This window comes from Mastigoproctus giganteus, chromosome 6 (assembly GCF_048544385.1).
Source record: "Mastigoproctus giganteus isolate SK-2022 chromosome 6, ASM4854438v1, whole genome shotgun sequence".
Lineage (NCBI taxonomy): Eukaryota > Metazoa > Arthropoda > Arachnida > Uropygi > Thelyphonidae > Mastigoproctus > Mastigoproctus giganteus.
Window position 1 is genome coordinate 81,894,094 of NC_143580.1, and position 17,531 is coordinate 81,911,624.

Here is a 17,531-nt window from a genome sequence, read left to right on the forward strand (position 1 = left end):
AATACTGGACAACCCTAACCATATAGTCAACATTTAATCTTTTTCTTACAAACAACCCTTCTAAGTACACAGTCAAAGTGAGTGGTCCTTTAGGCACCTCAGATCACAACTTGGTGATTGTCTCTTCTCCAACGGAGCCTTTATCTCATGGCTATTCCCAACCTCATATTGTTTTGCATTACAAGAATGCAAAATGGGATGACCTGCGAGATTTCTTTTCTTCTTTTCCTTGGTCAGATTACTGTTTCAAAACTTCTGATGTCAACGTTTGCTCAAATTGTGTCAGTGAAATTATTCCTGTAGGAATGGAATCCTTTATTCCGCACTCCACTTTAAAGTCTCGTCCTTTATCTAAACCTTGGTTTTCTAATAAATGTGCTAAGGCTGTTCAAGAGAAGAACATTGCATATCGTAATTGGCTTGTTTCCAATTCTTCAGTTTCATTTTCTGCCTACACCAAAGCTCGCAACAATTGTAAAGCAGTTATTCATCAGTCCAAACTAAATTTTGAACAGGCTAAGAGTAGAAAACATCCTTCTTGCTCTAATGGTAGCCAAGCATTCTGGTCTCTTGCCAAAGCTATTGGCAAGAGACCACAACTTTTGCCCATCTCTGCTCCCACCTCTGTCAAAACTAGATGGTTCTGTTGTCACTTCAGCCAAGGATAAAGTTGACCTGCTAGCATCCCATTTTTCTTCCAACTCATGTATTAATGATCTTGGTAAAACACGTCCCACCATTCCCAACACGCCCCATTCAATGTCTCCTGTGGGCTTCTGCCAAAAGTATGTCAGAAGGATTTTGATGAATCTTGATGTTAAGAAAGCTCCAGGTCCTGATTTTATTTCTCCATTTGTTCTCAAAACCTGTGCTCCTGAACTTACTCCTCTTCTTTGCTGCCTTTTTTTTCATTTTCCTTTTCCAAAGGTGTTTTTCCTTCTGCTTGGAAATGCTCATATCCAGCCAGTTCCTAAAAAGGGTGACAAATCCCTCCCATCCAATTATCGTCCCATTGCAATTACTTCTACTCTTTCTAAAGTAATGGAGAAATCAATTAACTGCCAGCTCTTAAACTACCTAGAAACCTTCCGTCTGATCAACGATCGCCAGTATGGATTCCGTCAGTGTCGATCCACGGGTGACATTCTGGCTTATGTTACCCATTTATGGATATCGTTGTTGTTGTTTGTTTTTTAGGAGCATTAGCAACTAAGACCATTTTGCTCCGGGAATATGCAGTGATCATTCCCTAACTTTTCCACATCCTCTGTATTTGGTGGTGATGGGCTCGAACCCCGGTGTAATCAAGAAGCGTGTGCTACACACTGCTGCTCCTTCCCACCTGTCTATGGAGGTGGCCCATTTATATTGAATAAATTCAATGGAAAAGTTTGGGGAAACACAAGCAGTTGCTTTTGACATCTCAAAGCCTTTCGATAGTGTTTGGCATAAAGGTCTTCTAAACAAGCTTTCATCTTATGGTTAGACAACTGTATTTGTAATTGGTTATCCAGTTTTCTCTCTGATCACTCACTGAAGGTGATGGTAGATGGCTCTGTCTTCTAACTTCTCCACTATTGCTGGTGTCCCCCAAATTTCAATTCTTCCCGCTACTTTTCCACTTGTATATTAATGACCTTCTTCCATTGACTGGAAATCCTATTCAAAGTTCTGTCAACAAATATCTTCTTTCATCTTCACAACCTCCAACCCAAGCATGGTACCAAGTATTACAGGTTCTAATACCTCTCGTGTTTGGGGTTTTCATGAAGAAAAAAAAAGAAAAAAGATCTTTAAGAGCACATTTAATTTCATTTTTGTTTTTAAAATTTTGAAAAAGAGAATCTGTTATTTCTAAAAATGTGTCTTTGATGAATTGACCATGAGAAAATGGTTTGCATCTTTTTGAAAGAAGATAACTCACTTTAAATGATGCTACAGTTATTGCTTTAGATTGTAAATTAGGTGTCATGAAGAAATTTTGTTGTGCGAATAATCTGGATTTAAGTTCTTTCAATTTATATTTTCTAAAGTCACTATTAGGTGGAAAATCCGATAGGTATTTACCATGGAGTGCGTTTAAGTGGCTTTCTAAATTTTTTTTTGGGCACAGCCATAGAAGCATTGCAAATCAAACAACATTTTTCTTTTATCATTACAAAAAAGTATTCTAGTTCCCACTCTTGATGAAAGTGATACATTTTACTCTTTTTCGTAGTATTTATTTTAAATTAAAGGGTATTAAATTAACGTATAAGTATTGTCCAGTTATTAAGTAAGCTTAATAAGAATTCAACACATACACTATGCTTTCCACAACGTAACTGCTTGAATTTTCGCTAGACAAGCCTAGCAGCTGCGCAGCAACAAAAGTAGTCACTTGGTTCAACGGATTTGTAATAAGGGTATGCAGTGACACGCATAACAACAGCAACAACATTTAGATTTTAACAAATCTATTTTTTATATATATTTCAAATTCGTCATGACTGACCAAAATTAAAGCCGTGATCAACTTGTTGGCCACCCCTGAACTAGATGATTGTTATTTGCATCAACATGTCAGGGAAAGTACTAGGGAAAAGAATATTCTAGACCTGATCATCACCCATGAACCAGATGGCATAATAGGACTGACAGTACAGGAACCAGTAGTAGGAAGTGATCACGGAGTTCTACAGTGGAAGATGAAGAGAGAGAGAGAGAGAGAGGTAGTAGTAGTTAAAGGCAAAGGAATGGGTTATAATTTCAAAGAACAGAAATTAAAACTGTTTAAGATGCTATATGTCCTCTATTAACTGGGTCCTTAATCACAGAAGCCTTGAATGCATATATACCATTAAAAAAAATACTCCAAGAGGAATCCATGTTGCCAGATTATTTGAGCAGAAAACGATGGCATGGAAAATTTACAGAGCAATAAAAAGTACTGAAGCCCATAACAGCTACAAATTGATCTGTAATAGTGCCACAGAAAAGGTTATGTTGACAAAGGCAGGTTATGAGAAATTGCTGACAAAGAGTGGGGATAAGGAATTCTTCACATATATAAATGCAAAGAGACGGACATATCAGATCAGACCCTTATGTAATGGACGTGGGATAGTATTAGATACCCCAGCCGTTCAAATTAACGTTCAAGTTCCTTTGCATCGATATTTCCAGAAGAAAAACATTTCATGTCAATGAGAAATTATGGGAGTGAAGTTTAAAAATATGTAATTAATGATACTGATATTTCACATGAATTTTTAATGAAAAACTTTCGAGCCTACAGGCGAATAAGACTCCTGGGGTTGATGGTATATACCCCTATAATTTTAAGGGATACAGTGAGTGCACTGAACCATTATGGATAATTATGAGAGCATCACTGGACTCAGGAGAGATTCCATTGGATCGGAAAAGTGGCAATGTATCATCAATATGCGAAGCATTGGCACTTTTCCTCTTCAGTAGTAGGGAAAATCATGGAGACAATGATCCAGGGTGGAATTCAAGATCATTTAGATAGAAATAGAATTCTGAAGGATACACAGCATGCTTTTGTAAAGAGAAAATCATATTTAACAAATATGGTTAGATATTTTGACAGTGACAGGGTCACTCATGAAGTGGATTTAGGGAATAATTTCGACATTGTTTATTTAGATTTCAGCAAAAAGCATTTCACTCAGTCCCACATGAGCAGTTACTTTATAAGCTGGAACAGGTTGGAATCATAGGAAAAATCCTTAGACGGATAGCAGGAGGCAGAGCATTGTGATAAATGGCTATTCTTCAGATTGGGTTAATGTAAGAAGTGGGGTTCGCCAAGGACCAGTATTGGGACCACTGTTGTTTTTAATTTTCTTAAATTACACTGAAAAATTTATAGATGATGTAGAGTAGTAAATGATCCCCGCAAGCAGAACTTCAGAGTGACCTAGATAGACTTCAGGAATGTTCAGAAAAGTGGTAGCTATGCTTTAATTCAGCAAAATGTGAGGTCTTATACCTGGGGAACAGCAACCCCAAAATAACTTAACTCCACTAAGTAAATGCAACCAAGCATAACAGCCTGGTTGCATTTACTTAGTGGAGTTGAACTAAAGTCAGTATTGGAAGAAAGGGACTTGAGAATTACAATAGGATCAAACATGAAGTTCTCCAAGCATTGTAGACAAGTTGCAAGGTCCATGGTGTCCTTTCGATGATATATTGAACATTTTATAGTAGAGACAAAGATGTCATAATCCCATTACATAAGACTATTGTTAGATCATACTTGGGATACTGTGCTCAAGTATGAAGACCGGCACCTAAAGAAAGACATTGAGCTTCTTGAAAGGGTCCAAAGATGGGTAACTCACCTGGTGAGATTGGCAAAAGGGCATCCATATGAGGAAAGACTTTGAATATGTGGGCTGCACAGCTTGGAAACTAGACACCCGAGAGGCAAAAGTAAAATGAATGAGGATGAAATTTTCATGGTCGTAAATGATTCTAGAACCAGGGACCAAAAATTCAAGTTGGGGGGGGGGGGTATGTTTAGACCAGATTGTAGGAAATTTTATTTTAGCCAGCGAGTTATAAATTACTGCAATAAGTTACCTACATGAGTAATTGAGGCTAACATTGAGGCCTATGGGAGGAGGAAAATGCATAGATTCTCTATTTTTTTAAAATTATTATTAATTATTTATTAAATTTAATTATTATGATTTCACTCTTTTTTTTTTTTTTTGGCTGGTGTAGCATAAGTTTTAGGCTTCCTTGCACCATATAGCCTTTACTAATACTAGAAGCGTGTGTGTTATAGGGGTTTATCGGCGCATAAGCTGCTGTGGCTATAATGCGCCTATTCACATGAAAATGCTAAACACAAAATTTAAGCATAGCTAAAAACATAATTTAGGCATAACAGCTTGGTTGCATTTACAGAGATATTTTAGAATTTATCATAAAGTCCAATTATTCTCAGATAAGAGAAAAACTCGATGTTTGCACCATCTCGAATAATATGTTGTAATGTCATTGGTTCTCGCAGATTTCTCAGGGAACACAGGATTGATGTTCTGTCCTGTTGATAGTGAGGGCAGTCAATCAGAATATGTTTCACTGTTAAATTTTCTGAACAGTATGGACATTGAGGAGGATCTTCGCCTCGAAGCAGATGGAGGTGGGTCAGATATGTGTGTCCAATACGTGCCCGTGCAAGAACCACTTCTTCTCTTCGCACTGTTTTGGTGCTAGCGTGCCAATGCTTTGGATCATGTTTCAACTGGTAGAGTTTATTATTCGTTTGGGTGTGCCATAGCTCTTTCCACTTTGCGAAACCTGCTGTTTGTATGATGTGACAGTAGTCAGAGGCTGGAACCGGAATGGAGGTTAAATCAAAGGTTGACGGATTTTTAGCATTTTCATCAGCAAGTTCGTTACCCTTTATCCCCGAATGTGCTGGGATCCGGCAAAAGGTCACTGATTGATGGCATTCTTCAATTTGTAATAGGAGTCTTTCAATTTGATTTAACACAGGATGAGCCTTGTAGGACGAGTTTTGCATTGCAGTTATTGAGCTGAGAGAGTCTGTGTATACAACATATTTTATAGATGGGTTGAGATTCAGGTTTTCTAAAGCTAATTTTATTGCATGAAGTTCTGTGGAGAAGCTGCTGTACTCAGGTGGAAGGGCAGCTGAGATGATAGTAGAGGGAAATACTGCCGCTGCTCCAACGGCTGAATGTGATTTGGAGCCATCCGTATATATGGGCAAAAAATCAACGTATTTCTGAATATGGCTTGCATGGAGTTGTTTCATATTGAGTGTTGGTAGACGATTCTTTCCCCATTTGTCGAGATAAGTATCGAAATATAACTGAGGAGGCGGAATCCATGGTGGTTGGGAGTAATTCATTAAATGTTGCCTGTTGAAAATTTGAACATTCCAACTCTGCATTAACTCAATGAGGCGTAAGCCTGCTGGTCTTATTTTACTGGGTTTATTTCTATAGAGGTTTTGAAGTGGTGGATTAAAGAAGTATGGCTGAATAGGATGATGATCGCAATTTTGTATTCGGGCTGCATACTTAAGAAGCAGCGTTTTTCTGCGGAGGTGAAGGGGGGGCTCATCAGCTTCAATGTACAAACTATGAGTAGGAGATGTCCTGAAAGCACCAAGTGCAATGCACTATGCTGTATAAGATCCAGCCATCTCAGTGTACCCTTACGGGCGGAATCATAAAGAGGAGCACCATAATCCAATCGGGATCTGATCAATGCTCTATATAAGAGCAACAAAGATGTACGATCTGCTCCCCAAGACAAGGCAGATAAAGCTCTGAGTATATTCAGCTTTTTGAGGCAGGATATACACACAGATTTAATGTGCTCAAGGAAATTCAGTTTCCTGTCAAGGATTAATCCCAAGAATCTGATGTTGTTAGTCACTGGAACAGTAAAGTTTTGCATCTGAAGTTCGGGATCTGTATGCATTTTCCGTTGATTACAAAAGTGGATTGCAACAGTTTTTTGCTGTGATAGATGCAGCTGCCGTTCAATGGATCTCATATTCAGAGAATGGCAAGAAACAGAGAGATCATCGGCATAAAGGTAGGTCTCAACAGTATTTGGAAGATCTTTTGTGATGGAGTCGATTCTTAGGGCAAAAAGGGTTGCACTCAGTACGGACCCTTGTGGCACTCCTCCTTCCTGTAAAAATGTCATAGAAAGCGAGTTGCGGCATCGAACTTGGAACGAACGAGTCCTGAGAAAGTTCCTGATGAATATAGGAAGGTTGCCTCGTAGACCTAGAGCATGGAGGTCACTGAGAATGCCACGACGCCAGGTAGTATCAAATGCCTTTTCTATGTCTATGGAAACCATAACAAGATGTTCATTTTTCACAAAGGCATTACAAATTGCAAACTCAGCTTTGATCATGAGATCTAAGGAGGACCTGTTCTTTCGAAAGCCATGCTGATTATTGCTAATTAGTTGTTGCGTTTCGATGATCCAAACAAGGCGATTATGGATCATTTTTTCAAGTAATTTACCGAGGCAACTGGATAGAGAAATAGGTCTATAACTGTTAGGACTGGTAGAATCTTTACAGGGTTTCAAAAAGGCAAGAACTGTGGCATGATGCCAAGAGCTGGGATAAATGTTTTCCATAAATATCCGGTTATAATAGACCAGCAGTATTTGTAAATTTCTGTCACCAAGGTTTTGTAACATAATGTAAGATATTCCATCTGGCCCAGCGGCACTGTTGCGTGTTGTTTTAATGACATGTATAAGTTCATGATATTGAAGAGGCTGATTGTATGGAAAGAAAACTGAGGTTCGAAAGTTGATGGCTCGTTGTTCAGTCTTGGTCTTTATTTTCTGGAAATCCGGAGAATAATTTGATGTCGCAGAAACTTCGGCAAAAGTTTTAGCCAAGGCATTTGCAATGTCTTCAGGAGCAGATAGTTCTTGCCCATTCCATGAAAGAATTGGTGAAGGGGTGGTTGGAAATTTTCCGGAAATCTGCCTGATTTTCTTCCATATTAACCTGGAGTTAGTGTTTCTGTTTATGGTAGATGCAAACCGAATCCAAGAATTTTTCTTTGCTTCTCTTTGAATGCGACGTGCTTTTGCTCTTAGTTTATTGTAATTGATAAGATTAGCTGTGGTTGGGGATCTACGAAATAAATTCCACGCTTTATTTTTTAACTTCTTAGCTATCGTGCATTCTTGATTCCACCAATAGTTAAGGTGCCGTCGGGATTGGGGATTCGACAATGGAATTGAACATTTAGCTGCAGATATTATATGTGAAGTGATATAATCTGTGGCTTCATCTATTGACTGTGTTCGTATATATTGTTCATCCAGGGTGACAACTGATTGAAATTTGACCCAGTTGGCTTGAGAGAACTTCCATTTCCTGCAGGGTATGACTAATAGTGGTTGTGCAGTGAGCAGATCGCAAATAATCAGAAAATGGTCACTGCCCATGGGATCGTCCATAACAGACCATTCTATAATTGGAAACAGAATCGGGAACATATTGATAGATTGATTGCAGAGGTTTGTCCAGTTGGTAGTTGTATGTGAGTCGGTCCACAAGTATTAAGAACAGTAAGGTTTTCCTTATCCAGAAAGGTTTCAATTAAGCGGCCATGTATATCTAATTTTGTCGATCCCCATAAAGGGTTGTGACCATTGAAATCACCCAAGAGACAGACAGGGGGTACTAGTTGCATTAGCAGGTTTTCAAGATCTTGGCAAGAGAAGGTATGACTTGGTGGGAGATAGACTGATACCAGTGTTAAAGCAATCTGGGTTATCAAACGTACAGCGACAACTTCAATTGTAGTTTGCAAAACAATTTGCTTGGTCGGGATCTTTGAGCTGACTAAGATGGCCACGCCCCACGGGCAGCATTTGAATTATTACGATCGTGCCGATAGATGGCATAGTTCTTTATGTTGGTGGAAATTTGCGGAGTTAGATAGGTTTCCTGTAGACAGAAAGGCAGGACCAGTGCCCGGTGTGACCAAGTGTAAAGTAGTAAGTGTTAGTAAAAGAAATATGAAAAATAAAGAAAGGTAACTTTTCTTTCTTGCTCTGTACAAGTACTTTTGTAACAGTAGCTGATTTTAAACAAATAAATTTCTTAAGGGCAGGAACTTAATATAACTCAAATTGCTTTTGGATAATCACACTTTATGCACAGAGAAAACGCTCGATCACAATCGCTTGGCACCAGGGGCCAATACTAGAAGCATGACCCCTGCACCCCTTCTATCTTCCCTCTCTTTCCAATGCATTATACCAATCATCATCACCAATTTCTGGAGGATACCACATTTTTGTTAGCCCTATTATATCAGCATTAGTTGTCCTAACCAGTTCAAATTAAGCCATTTTATTGACGGCTCTCCTAACATTACTGTAGACACATTTGAGACTAAATAATCTTCGACAGTTTACTACCCTGACACACCAGGTTTGGTTTGTATCTCAAACTAAAATGTTCCCTCTCCTTTGAAACATTACCCTCAGAATATCTTATCAACCTTGGCTGTTGTGGCAAAAAACAAGAATTCATGAGGTGAGTACGAGCATTACTTTCAACCATATCATCAGATAAATGTGGATCTATATTACCCTTTCTCACCTCTAACCAACAGTTTCCCCGAACCCTTGAGGCATCTTCAATGATAATAGCAAAAATCCTTGGCCCACCTTTGTTCCAACGAATACTAGCTCTACAAAATAGATTTTTACTACCTACATAAAAATAGCCTGCATTTGTAGGTAGCAAAAATCTGTAATAAAAATTCTCCCACTCAAAGAGTCTTGCAGATTCTCTCGAGTCCACTAGGCTTTCAGCATATATTCCCTCCTATGGTGTCTGGGCAGAATTGCAGACACATACACATTCTGACCTAACTCACAGCATTTTTTCAGCATAGTCCTATATTTTTCCAACTGACTTACTATCGTTAGTCTCCACATGATTAATAATTCTCTCTTTACCTCCCTTAAAATCTGACAATGTGTTGGTAACATGCATGAACTGGCAAACACACTCTGGTTGTAGACCACCTATCTTTATTACAAAAAAATGTTACCAGTTTCCTCGACAATAGAGTCAACCAATAAAACTAGATCACTTTTGACCAGAGCAGTCTGAGCTTGACTATTCTTTTCTGGGTCCCAAATCAGGTGGATCACTTGGCAGGTGTGGAGATACTTGAGTCCCTGACAAGCTCCCAGTTACATTTGTTTCTAGGGCAAGCACTCATTTCTTCAGATTCAAATTTTTCTCGTAACACACCAAGTTGTAATTTGAGATCAGGATGCTCCTTACATCGATTGCAAAGAAAAGAATCACCAGATGAGCTAGGCCTGTCAACTAGACCAGTCTTAGAATACATGCCGCACGCTGTACAAACGATGAAGTTATGACTCACACCAGAAATGCCTGCAGGTACAGTAAATCCCCGCTATTCATGGGGGTTATGTTCCTGAGAAATGCCGTGAATACTGAGTTATGGCTCCCATAGTAATAAAGGGGTTCCGTTCCAAAGTATGACATATATAAGAAAAACTAGTCTAAAATTTTGTCTATGTATGTATTATATGTACCTTCATAATATGACTATGTACATAGTGAAATGCAAGCGTATGGCATCGAAATGAAAATAAGAAACAATTTAATATTAAATGTAATATTTATTAGAAATTTGAAACCAGTGCCTTTGCTAGCTAAAAAACTTATCCCACCAGTGCTATCACCAGTTTCGCTAAAGTGTTGATAAAGGAGTTTTACCTTTTCACGAATGATGAGTGAACTTAACGGAATTTTATTTCGAGTTCGGTCTCTATCCACAGATTTAAAGCTTTTTCCATTTTTTCTAATTTAACATCACGAGTTACAGAGCAAATTTTGAAGCAATTAGCACGTTTTCATGGACACTACGGCAGATTTTTTCTTCTGATTTCTTGATTGATTTTATAATGTTTTGCCACTGAGGAGACACTTTCACCATTAGAAATTTTGTCTAATAACTCAATTTTATTCGCTAATGTCATCGCCTTCTTTGATCTTTTCACATTTTCCTTGTTATTCGTAGCCATATTTTTGTATGGGTTAGAAAGAACTTGTCCACAATAAAGTCACCTTCTTCTGCTAACACACTCGAAAAAGTCTGTTTTACACTGCAAAACGGTAGATTTATCACTTTTGTAAGCATATCAATTTACAAAAAGATAAATTTTATTCAATTTATAAGCATATAAATTAAAAGCAAACGATGAAACCTTCCATGACAAGCGCATAACACATACTGAACAAGGATTAGTGAGAAACATCCACGCTTGCAATTTTGTCACCCCCCCCCACCCACTGAGTGCTGTTTTGACCGGGAAAGATAATTTTAGACACGCCCATATTTTTTTATGGTGGAAAATGTTCACGCTGCTTTAAAATTCACATTTTTTTAGGTTTCATTTTATATTAAATCAGTGACTGTGAATTCACGAATACAGATACCACGAATAGCAGGGGTTTACTGTATTTCCATTTGAATCCAAATGTCCCTAGACTTTGTATTGTAAGTGGATCTTGTAGCAACCATAATTTAATTAAAATATGAACGTTACAAAGATTATGAAATTAAAATATCGCAGAAATTAAACTGTTGCCAAAAAAACTTAATTCACTAAACAAGTTAAATTTAAGCTACTGAACGAAAGTTACGAAATTCCTGCCAAAATATCGATAGAATAACAAGTGTCGTCACGGGAAGACTTCAGACTTGTCAAGACAATCATCATTTCGACTTTATTGTCACTAGAGTATTGGGTGTTTCTGTATGACCCAGAGATGAAGTGTTAGAGCATGCAGTAGACTTCAAAATTATTGCCACGGTCCAAAAACTTTTTTGTACAGAAGTAAAAATTTATGTAAGTTCAAGATCAAGACAAAATGCTGATCACTTCAGAGAACAAGGTATATTTACAGAAAACAATAACTACTTTTTTAGTAACTAACTTTTTACAAAACGCAAGCTGGTCATCACGAACAGTATGTAAAGCCATTAGCGATTTTTTGTAATTCTGAATGTGATTTCAGTCTAGAAAATGATGCAACAACCTGAAATTCAGTCTATAACTGAACATACTCAACTGACAACCACTGTAAGTGGTTCACTTTTTAGAAGTTGAATGTTTAGCAAGTTTCTTGTAATGGAGATAGCCAGCATTATTCTTGTAAAATAATAAGTTCCAGAACACCCTCACCAATTCCTTTCCATTTACATTAGACCTCCCCCTTCCTAAATTAAATTTAATTTCTCAGATGTTCAAGGTTTCATTTTAAAAAATCTTAAAAGAAAAATTATCCACAAAAAAAAAAAAATAAATAAACTTCAAAACAAATTATCACCATATGTGAAAAAAGGCCTAAGTACCCAGGATTTATGCTTGGAGAAACAATGTTGTGCCACTGGGAAAAACGGATTAAATAAACAGGTTGAGTTAAAATTCTTTTAATAAACTAGGTTAGGAACAAAAAAAAACAAAAGTAATAAACACAAAGGCTTTTGGACATCATTCTTCAGTTGTGACTGTGGCCATTATTGTAAAATACAGAATATTATGTGCATGCCATGGTGGTCAATCACGTGACAAAAATGACGTGCTAAAGGTGCTTGCAACAATTAGCTGGTTGAAGCGGAGACTTGTGGTCGTAGTTATAATACTTGGGAATGCTCTGAGTGCCAACATTTGTCAGCTATTAACAATAAATATTAACAGTAATACCTATTAATCTTTGTGTAATAACATGTCTAAATAGAATGTCTTATTATTTGAACATTAATTTTTGCTTTAATGTGTTTTGTTAAACAAGGTTCAGAATGGCATTCTGGAGTGTCCCCGTACAAAAACAGCTGTTCTTTTTTGTTAACAAGATAAAAGGTATTGACAGTGAAAACTTGGCAAAATCAAACATGAAAAACAGTATATTTGGGGAGTAGATTTTAACAAATACACAATATTCATACCTCGTCTGAATAACTTGGACGTGGGTCAGCTTTCCAAAGTAGTACTGAGTTTTGAACGTCTAATGAAGAATCAGAATTAGGTTTTGGAGCTTCATCTTTTTCATCATCTAATTTGCTAGAAGCCTTATGAAATGGAATGGTAGAGAAAAAAAGAAAAGAAAAAAAAAAAAAAGCCATTAAAATATATTCAGCTATTAAAATATAATCAGTCTTCAAGTTTCCATTTAACCAGTATAACTGAATTAAATTCATTTTGAAAAGCAACCAATAAATAGCAGAAATACTTGTTTTTAAAGAAACAATTTGTCAACATGCACACTTATTATGCCTCATAAGTATACAGCACTTCATAGAATTACTTCATACTTGATCAATGTTGAATAATATAGTGCTAAGTGACGATGAATATAAAGTTGCAGAAATGCTACTAACTTCTGGAAGAAATAAAAAATACAATATGTGTAGTTAGTTGAGTGCAGACAACAATTGATGAAGTTAACAAACTCAGCAATATTATTTATATCCAGGGATGCTTTATCCAATGGGCAAAGTGGGAAACTACCCAAGGAGCCCCTAATTTGAGCAGTTCCCAAAACAATAGTTACCACTAGTTCTGAAACTTTCTCAAAGTATTTCTGAATATCTTACGAATATATCCGAAGATCTTTTTTTTTTTCTCAATGCTATAGTAATTCTCCAAAAATTTATACCATAAAAAATATGTGGCACAGAAAAAAAAAAAAAAAAGTACCTGTATTTGTGCATTAAATGCATACAAACCTAGATAGAGCCACTCTCAAAGTACTCTCTTTGAATAGCGATGGAACTGTGTTGGCTGGATAGCACAGTGAACACCTGGAGCAACAATAATATTTCATTTTCTGTGGAGCCTCATTAATGCTTTCAGTTTCAGGAAAAAAGAAAAAATAGCATAGTGACAGAACAGGCATGTAAGGGGACACAGATGTAGTAATAGAAGAGTACTGTGTTTAGCGAGCTCTTGTTGCATGAGAAATGAGTAGTGTGCAAGTGCAATGTCATGCAACAACTACAATTCTTTCACTGACCCTGATATTTCTAACGAACTGCCTCGCACAGCCAACATAGCACCTGTACTTTTTCCTCATTCATGATGGCACCTTGGGGAATAAATTTATATCCACAATAACAAGTGGGGGTGGGGACCTTTTCTTTATGATCTGTCTTGCTGAATTTATTTATTTGCACCAAATGGAATGGTTTTCTTTTCTTTTTTTAAATTGATGATTCACACTGTTGTGGGTCATAAACAAAACACCAAGTCTCATCCCCAGTGATGATGGACCCTAGGAAGAAAACTGCTACCAGATGCCATTACAAGATTGCCATAAACTGGCATCTGCTTATTGCATTTGTTGAGGCATCTAAGACATATGCTGAGCAATATGATGCATGATGAAGTGATTACTTAAAATTACACGGTAGCTTATATATGAAATGTTTAAAACTTCTGAAAATTTATTAACGGTCATACTGATTCTGATTCACAAGCTGTCTGGCTGTTTCAGTTTTTTTCTGGCATATGGGCAGTTAAAGTTAAGTTTGTCACCATGATAATCCTCTTGGTAAACCTGATGCACCATTTCCAACATTTCAGATTTCTTCAAGCATTTGAAAATTTTAATGTTTATGTGATGTCCCAAATTTGATATTTTTCACACTTAGAAAATTGTTATAAAATAAATTCCATTTTTTTAATAACAATTTCTAACATAACACAACAATTTTACATCAATTTATTATACACAGCAAAATATATTTACTGAATGATGAGAGATCAAAGATTAGTTTTATTCATTAAATCTAATTACTGCCCTTTTGTTTACTGTGTCTAAATCTATTCATAAATCCGCCACAACAATATATTGTGAAGTACTAACTTTTATTAATATCATTTTGTTGAAGAACAAAATGATATTAATACTTCATATACTTATGTGCAGCAGGGTTCCAGGGTATGTAAATTTGTCAAAAGGCAATTTTCACAGATTGTTGTTGTTGTTATTTGGTTTTTAGGAGCATTAGCAACTAAGGCCATATTGCTCCAGGAATATGCGGTGGTCATTTCCGCATCTAACCTGCAATCATCCTTCCTCAGTTTGAATTTATGCACCTTAATGTGTGTAGCCTTAGGAAGAGGAAGATGTCGTCAACACTTGGAGAATCCATTCAAAGTCTTAAAAATCTCAGTCAGAAAGCCTCGCATGTTCTGCAATCTGTAGAAGTGTAGACTTTCGTGGTAAGACCATCTTGTTGGCCCTCCCCTCCACTAGTCTTGTTGCCCTTCACATTCCAGCAGATAAGCACTTCCTAAAATCAGGCCTCCTTGAATGTTGAATGCAACATTCAAGATGCAGATTAACCACTGCCCAGTACAATGGGATAATCACCTTCTTATCCCTGCTAGAAAAGTTCCTGTATATCATTCACTAAACCCTGTGAGCTGTGCTGGCAGCATTCTACACTGCTTATAGAACTCCATAATCTGACTGCAGAATTACCCCCATGTGTTTTGCATTTTCCACTACCCCGAGTGTAGTATCACACAGTTGGTACATTAATTTGGGGTTCTTCTTCTCTGTGTGCCACCTCCTAATGGAGGTCGGCGGTGACCATGGCAAATGCCTCTGTCTCTTGTAGCTCTGAACAGCTACTCTGTGTTCAGTCCTGTCCAATTCTTAATGTTATCAAGCTCCTCCCAGGCTTTCTTCTTCCTTCCATTCTCCCTTCAATAATTAGTTGTGGAATGACGTATTTGTTGTTCCTCATCAGGTGTCCAAGATATGCCGTTTTCATTTTCTTTATGTCCTTCAGCAATTCAGGGGTTTTTCCAATTCTTTGCAGGCTGCTCTCATTAGTCACTTTTGCTGTCCATGGTATCTTTAACATTCTTCTGTCTTTGAAATGTCAACATTTCAAATGCTTCTAGTTTTTTCGAGGTGTTAGTTTTCAGTGTCCATGTCTCGGCACCATACAACAAAACTGACTAAACGTGACATTGAAGATGACATCCAAGTAAATGTTAAACAAGAGTGGGGGAGAGTCACATTTTTGTCTCGCACCACGTTGAATGTTGATGTTTTCTGTCTTTCTGCCATCAATTACAACAGATACTGTTTGGTTACAGTAGAGGTGTTTGATTATTCGGATGTCCTTTTCATCAAGGCCAGACTCCACAAGGATCTCGATGAGATCAGTGTGTTAAACTCAATCAAGGGCTTCTCAAAGTTAATAAAACAAAGATGGACATCAGTCTGTTCTCTGTACCTTTGCATCATGACATGGGCACAAAATAGTGCTTCTCTTATACCCAGTCCTTTTCATCATGGCCCTACACCTCAAGGATCTCGATGAGCTTGGTGCGTTGGACTTAATCAAAGGTCTTCTGAAAATCAATAAAACAAAGATGGGCATCAATCTATTGTTCTCTGTGCCTTTGGGCACAAAACAGTTCTTCTCTTGTATCCAGTCCTTCCCCACTATAAGACATTTATATTTGTCTTTTATTATTTATTTATCTTTGCCTACTCAAAAGTTATTTTGAGTAGGCAATGTTTTCCCTCCCCACAACTTCTGTATAAACTTTTGCTCACTGATTGACAGCTTCTACTAAGGCAAATACATCTTTCAGGTTGAAATTTTTAGCGTCATTAGGCATGGGTTGATTGTCTTAAATATGAACCCTGAAAATGTGAATAACTTCAAGGAAAAGAGTGCTAAAGACATTAAATTTACAAGCAAAAAAATTTTTTTTACTCTATGCATGGTGTCACAATCTGTTGACAATATAAATGTGCATATCCAATGCAAACAGTAAATGAACACAATGTTCAGAGAGGAGCATTATCTCAAACCAGAGTTGTGTAACTACTCAATGTGATTTTTGTAGGCAAATTCATTCTATTTCATTTTTTTTAATGATAACCCCTCAAATGTGAAGTGTTTAGGAACCTAAGGTAGTTTAGTGCGTGCATGTGTTGAAGTTTGAGAAAGAGGAAGATACTTTCTGACATTAGATTTCAATTTCTACTGATTGTAATTTTCAAGAAATGTATGAAGGAAGGGATAAATAAGAGGAAAAGTTAGTTATGATAGTTTGGAGTTGGAGAATAAATCGATGTTGACTAGCTCAGAGATGTTTGTACTGTTTCAGAAGAGGGCAGTGGAATCCCAGATGCCAATTCAGAAAAATGATGGTCATGGAAGTATGCATAGAAAAGCCATGCAGCAGAAAATGAATATCTATATAACAGAGGGTAGACCTGATATTTGTATAGTGAGCAGATGTACAAATCTAAGAAATGAAAAAGAATATCCAGTTTATTTGATACAGAGGAAGCAATACTTGATTATAGTTTAAGATGAGCGTGGAAGAAACATTCTTTTTTGAGAGAAATAACACAAAACTGAGTTTTAGATGGATTTTATGAGTATGTACATATATGTAAATTTTGATTCATAACCTGTGGAGTGCATATTTATATATGTTTCAAGTCAATTCATGTGTGTCAATTTATGTGTAAATTGTCAAGAAATATTCAAAGAGGTGTTGCGAAATCTAAGTGTTTCCAAGTAATTGTAGACTCAGGTTATAATAGATGACAGTACGCCACGATTCTTATAGAAGTAACCATTCTATCATATGCATATTCTGTGATGTGAATAATGCGAGGCAGTCTGATTGAAGTGTATTGAGAGTGGGTGCAAGAGTACATGTGAACAGGCAAAGTTTTTACGGCTCCAGCAAATAGAGACGTTTTTGCTTTTTATTGACTTAAATTGGCATATTAATTTATTTTATAGAATTGCTTTATATTCCTAGTAACAATTCTTTAGTTTAAATTGAATTTAGATAGAGATTTTGTAGGTTATTACTTAGTATCGATAAGGGTATCAAATTAAATTTCATTGCCAATTGAATTGTACTTTTTTAACTAAATAAATATAGCGGCC

General features: G+C 36.9%; 1 protein-coding gene across 2 annotated transcripts in view; it reads right to left on the reverse strand.

The window, feature by feature from the left end:
• Positions 1-17,531, reverse strand: part of LOC150084438 (oxysterol-binding protein-related protein 1-like) — a 707,041-nt gene that overhangs the window by 76,933 nt on the left and 612,577 nt on the right. For both annotated transcript variants that reach the window (XM_090376067.1, XM_090376066.1), the window contains one exon: positions 12,540-12,662. In XM_090376067.1, coding sequence (XP_090232193.1) covers positions 12,540-12,662 — 123 coding nt within the window. The remainder of the gene's footprint in view (positions 1-12,539; positions 12,663-17,531) is intronic.